Below are 6,000 nucleotides of genomic sequence, written 5' to 3' on the forward strand. Positions count from 1 at the left end.
ATAATCCTCAAATGAATCACTGTCCCTAGTGATGACTTCTCTGAATGCTTTTTAAAAAGGCTTTAAAAGCAATTTTATCCTGTATGCCTGGGAGTTTTTCTGTCTCTACTCACCATATTCTTGAAACACATTACACCATTCATGTGTGAGCCTCGTTGAATGTGGCCTGATACTTCTTTTAAGCAGAGGTTTTGTTAAATTTGTCACTGGATTATGAGACTTCAGACCTCAGTCGGATTTTTACCTCGGTGCAGATCTTGAGAGCTGGCGGAAGTGCGAGGATTAGCTGTTAGACTTGGGCATGGTTTTGTAACACTAGCCTCAGTGAGGTAAATGGCAGCAGATTAGGAAAAATGTTCAGGAAAGGATATTGTCTCACTGCATATCTTCTGTTAATGCTGCTGTCATTTGTCACATTAGGTTTTGTCTTCGGAGCTGAATATGTACGAATCACAGAGCCAAGAATATAAATATGAAATTGAGAAACTTACCAATGAACTGATGAACTTAAAGAAGAAATACCTAGCTCAGAAACGTAAAGAATACACTCAGAAGTAAGAATTAGTCAAATGTTATTCTAATTTTGTTGTGCCTATTACCTGCTAAGAAAATAATTGGCAGACGGTCATGGAGTCACAGAATCCACTGGTCTAAAGTCGGTCACAGGGTGAACAAATGACATTTTACAGGTCCCCCCCTGGTTTGTGTCAGGGCAAGATGCATGTCTCATTTGATACTGAGGCCTCTCCTTAGGACCCTAACAGGGATCCATTAATATCTGCTCACCGATGGACCTAACACGGAGCAGAGGAAATGTATGTAGTCTTCCCTGCCTCCCCCCCCCCCCCCCCCCCACTGCCCCACTGTTCTTATGGTTTGGAGATAATTATGCCATGACAATGTTTGCAAATGAGGTTCACGGCCAGGCTTGTACAAACTAAAAGCATGTCCACACTTAAAACCACAGGTGATTTTGCTAAGGGGTTTAGGCTTGGTAAAGCTGTACTTTTCAATAATGCAATTTTGTGCCATGGTAATGATGAGCCCACGAATAACTTTTACCTATGTTTTAGATAATCTAGCTCTGAACCATCTTTATGTCTAATAACTGACTTCAGTATCTGCTGGGGGTATTGACGTGAGCTCTTATTTTTCTAGGAGATGATCATGCGATCTCAGGTTAACATTTTGGGTTTCAGAATGCCTGCATGTGGAAGAGTAAATGTTCTTTTCACTTTGTTTTCATCATTTGCCTAATGCTAGGGTGAGAGAGTAGACTTGGATGAATCAATAGATTTGAACCTTGGTTTGGCTGAGTGGCATTACCCAACTCATCTAGTTAATTCTGTAGTACTCACATTGCGGGTTTAAGCCAAGTTTGGTGTTTCATTCACGTGGGCATTGCAGGGACATGGGGAAAGAGGTACATCCGCCTATGATTCATTAGTGGCAGCTATTTAAAGTAACTGGATGCAAATTGATTTGCCAGTAAAAATTTGCCCTTCTGGTAAATCAGAATATTCCCCTGTTTCACATTCAGATGCCAACTCCTTGGTAGAATAAAATCCTGCTAAAAATTTGAGCTAATTCCTATGGGTCTGTCTTAATGTAGGGTCTAGCAACTACCCGATAAGAATCACTGGTGGGATTTATTAAACATTCAGGTTCCCAGGCCCCATTTCCTGATGTTTGGATTCAGCAGGCTCTGGATGAGCCTTAGAAATGTGCAGTAACATCAGTCCTCAGGTGATGTCCATACACATCTAAGCTGGAGAAGCACTGATATTAATGATGTGACTCAATGTTGGAGTGGAGACACTGGTTTTATTTTAGGACAGCAAGGTTGAGCTGGTAAGATGTCAACATGGCTAGTTCCTGTGTGAGGCATGCATCCAGCTCAGTGGTCTTCAAGCATTTCTAGTGCACACTCTTATCAGTAAAACACTTTTGAACTCGTAGCACCCCCCCCAATATATGCATATATATTAAATATATATTTATGTTAAGTTTTAAAACAAAATTTTATTTTAGAATAGTTTTATATCTCCAATATATTTTAATTTTTAATGTTTATTTATTTAATTTTGAGAGAGAGGCAGAGAGAGGGGAGACAGAGAATCCCAAGCAGGGCTTGGGAACCATGAACTGAGAGAGTATGACCTGAGCTGAAATCCAAGAATTGGACGCTTAGCCAACTGAGCCACGCAGGCACCCCTATTATTTTAATTTTTAAAAAAGTGTTTATTTATTTACTTTAGAGAGAGAGAGGAGAGAGAGAGGGAGGGAGAAAGTGTGAGTGAGGGAGGGGCAGAGATAGAGGGAGAGAGAGAATCCCAAGCAGACTCCGCTCTGTCAACACAGAGCCTGACGTGGGGGACTCCGTCTCATGAACTGTGAGATCATGACCTGAGCTGAAGTCAAGAGTCAGACGCTTAACTGACTGAGCCACCCAGGAGTCCTTCATTTGTATATCACATGCAAAATACTATTATGACATTGTGAGTAAATATTAGTAAACTGAGATTTTGTTTTTAATTTTTAAAGACAAAATATGGGCAGAATCTGAAATACCTTCTTGGCACTTCCCAGTGGGTCATCTTACTCATTTTTGAGAGTACATGCATCTATTTTGGAGACCAGCAGTCTAGTATACACAGTTACAAATAGCTCACTTAGCTAAACAGTTTTCTTTCTAGAGCTGACCAACTTCCCTACCTTGGTCCTGCAGTTTGGCCTAGTCACCTTTGACCTTATTGATCCCCTTCCACCCATAGTTTTCTGGACACTGACAGTGTGTTGAGCCCATGGAAATGCCATTCTGTTGGCTCAGTCCCTCCCATTGGCACATCTACTAAAATTGCATGGCCCCCAGCCATAGGTCTTTTGTGGGTATTTAATTAAAAATGAACTACAGTTAAATCAAATTAAAAATTCAGTTCCTTAGTTGCACTAGTCACATTTCAACTGCTAAATAGCCACATGGAGGTAGTGGATGCCACATCAGGCTCTAGATAGAGAGTTTTTCCATCATGGTGGAAACTTCTATTGGGTAGCATGGCTGTAGAATCTTTGTCTTTACCTGTCCTCTCCTTTCCCTAAATTGCTCACTTGTAGCCATTCTGCCCTGGTTAGGGTGCCATTGGCAATTACATTTAGTTGGGGATCCATAAACTGGAAGTAGACAGAGAGAGGGGTTCATAGGAGAAAAGCAAAAAGATTCAAGGGCTGAGAAAGTTTACTGAGGCAAGAACAAGAGTGCTGAGATGGTGTAGACTGGAAGGGAGAAGGCTGAGCGAGCCATTGTGCTGGTCTGTAAATGCATTACAAAGGCAATATAAAGGAGACATCATTCCCATCAGTCAGCTTAGAGCAAGCCAGAAGCATTATGCTTAAGTTACTTCAGAGAGGAAAACTTAGGTTATTTAAGGCAAGAGAGGGCTGGAGGAGGTGGTGCTTGCTGCATCTACCGGCAGTCAGGGGGTAGACAAGTTGCCAAGCACTTGAAGGAATCCTCTTAACTGGATCCATTCAAGGCTAAAGCTTTTGTCCTATTTATGGAGGATGGTTTTTTTTTTTTATAATAATGAAATCAATTCTGCTAAGAAACTGCTGGATTGATTAACCAATCTTCTTCAGGTTCTTTCCAAATGGAATAATTTAGAATAATCTCTGTGGACATTCTCCCCACACTTGCTCTTTATAAAATAGCAACTCATGCTACTTTTGCATTTATGCCTACTTTCATTTTTCTCAAACACCCTTTTCATCATGTTTCCATCCTGACCTGCACCCCCACCCACCTGCCTCTGACTCTCCTGTCCTGGAACCCCAGGCTGGTCTAGAGTTTCTTTCCCAAAAGGTGGAATTCTCTCCTCTGAGGTAAATCACTTCCAGTTGTCAAATCTAATTGGTTTTGGTCTTAGTTATTAGCTTAACTTTTATTTTTAAAAAGGGGTTCCCAAGATGTTTTCTGTAAGACCCCTGAATTCACAATAGGGAATTTGTATAAATTTAAGGTACCTCTGCAGGAAACTTGAGTGTGTGTGTGTGTGTGTGTGTGTGTGTGTGTGTGTGTACACGTGTGAATGTGTGTGTATGTGTGTGTATTTAAAGGATATCTATGTAGAAGATACATTATAGATTTTAGGGCAGGACTCCCTTTATCTGTTGCCCAATGTACTATCTTATTTCTCTTTCTCAGATTTTCTTATATCTTAAACTATTTCTAATAATAACTTCTGCTTGTCTAAAGTTATAGTAAAATTTGTATTTTATAAATGTCCAAGTTTGATGAAGATACCTTATGCGTGTGGTAAATATTTATGTTTCCTCTGAAAATTTGAAATAGAAAACTTGATAAATGATGAATTCGTCATTATAACTGAGCCAAGAGAAAGATTCTTCCGATGACTCTTTGGAACTAAACAGATGTTTTATAAAACAGGAAGATGATTACAAGTCGGAAGTCTCAAGTCCATAATTGAGTTATAATGAGGTCTTATGTCCACATTTAGATCAACATTAGGAGGGCACGTTTACTTGTGTCTTTCCCTAATTTTATGTGTTATCAGCGAACACCTAATTAGATTTAAACAACCACTTTGTCTAAAACTGGAAGCTTTAATCAAAGCAGATTTCAATGGCTAACTCACCCAGGGAACTTAGAGAACACCAAACTTAGGAAGAGGAAAAAAGATGGTAAGGAAGTTAACTTTCACCTCCTCTCTTACAGAAATAAGGACAGAATATCCATGGATAACACCCTCTCAATGGCCAAGCCAACTGGCCCTCGTTTTACTGGGGGTGGATTTCCCCTCTACAGGCCATCCAAAGTGAAGTCCTAACCTGAAGCTCCTGCCTGGGTCCAGTAGAGCAGCTCATGAAATTCTCTTTGAAACGTTTTGGAGGAATCTTTTTCAAATCCCTTGGATCACAAATATTTAGAGAAATCAGTGTTCAAATTCCAGGATGGAAAGAAATGCAAAACCATCATCGTCATGTACATAAAAGAGTGGTGACATTCTGCTTGGTCCACATGGATATTAACAGATTGTAATTATATCATTCAATTAGGCTGACACATTGCATAAAGCAGATCTTTTGTTGATTGATTTGAAATGCACCCTATGTCTAGACACTCTGTATAGATGAAACTTTGGATCTGAATTTCTCTATTATAAACATTGCTGTATAGGTTTTACATTTAAAAATATTTTTGAAATGCAGTGCATTTCTTTTTAATAAGAATCTATTTTAATTATTCCTCATTAACAAGTCATTGCATGAGGTGAGAAAAAAGGACAAACTCTCAAGTATTTAAAAAGTGTTTTGAGAATGATTTCTATGTGGAATTTCTTTTCAGGCCTGGAGTATGAAAATCTATTCCAAAGAGACATACTAATAAATACTTCATCATAAAAAATAAAAAAGAACCTTTGTAGAGATTTTGATCTTTGCTTTGGTAGAGTATGTAATTAAAGTTTAAAACTACTGTGAGAAATGTTTAACATAGGATTTGATTCAGAGGAACCAAGACTTTAAAATGAGGGGTTTGGGCTGGTATCCTCTGAAGACCTTGCGTTTCTTAGACCTCCTACTTGGAGAACAGAATTATATAGGACCGGGATCTGTTTGGCTTTCAGGCTGCATGCCAACATTTGGAGTCATTGAATCCATTGTATTTTCTTTCTGTTGAAGCCTCAATTACTTGGACATCAGTTCAAAGTCTCCTCATTAAGGGTGCTGATTCAGTAATATTATGTGAGGACATTGTGGTCATCCCCCTCACAAGAACTTGACCTCCGTGATCTTTGAAATTATAGAGGAGTAGGCAGATCAGGGTTAAGCAAGGACATTACAAGTGGATCATTCCATTTGTGCTATGGGACGAAGGTCCCCACTGCAGGGAGCAGGAAACTTAATGACTCCAGGATGCTTGTTCAGATTTTACAGAGAGGTGGGATTTTAGAGGGATTGTCTACATGTCCTCAGTTCACCACC

The 6,000-nt window shown here is 39.5% G+C and overlaps 1 protein-coding gene across 2 annotated transcripts in view; it reads left to right on the forward strand.

Annotated features, from left to right (window-relative positions):
- CFAP58 (cilia and flagella associated protein 58) overlaps positions 1 to 5,442 on the forward strand; it is a 111,201-nt gene extending 105,759 nt beyond the window's left edge. For both annotated transcript variants that reach the window (XM_047825500.1, XM_047825499.1), the window contains exons 17-18: positions 421 to 554; positions 4,733 to 5,442. In XM_047825500.1, coding sequence (XP_047681456.1) covers positions 421 to 554; positions 4,733 to 4,844 — 246 coding nt within the window. In that variant the 3' untranslated portion in view covers positions 4,845 to 5,442. The remainder of the gene's footprint in view (positions 1 to 420; positions 555 to 4,732) is intronic.
- Positions 5,443 to 6,000: the final 558 nt, after the last annotated feature.

Source organism: Prionailurus viverrinus, chromosome D2 (assembly GCF_022837055.1).
Source record: "Prionailurus viverrinus isolate Anna chromosome D2, UM_Priviv_1.0, whole genome shotgun sequence".
Taxonomy (NCBI): domain Eukaryota; kingdom Metazoa; phylum Chordata; class Mammalia; order Carnivora; family Felidae; genus Prionailurus; species Prionailurus viverrinus.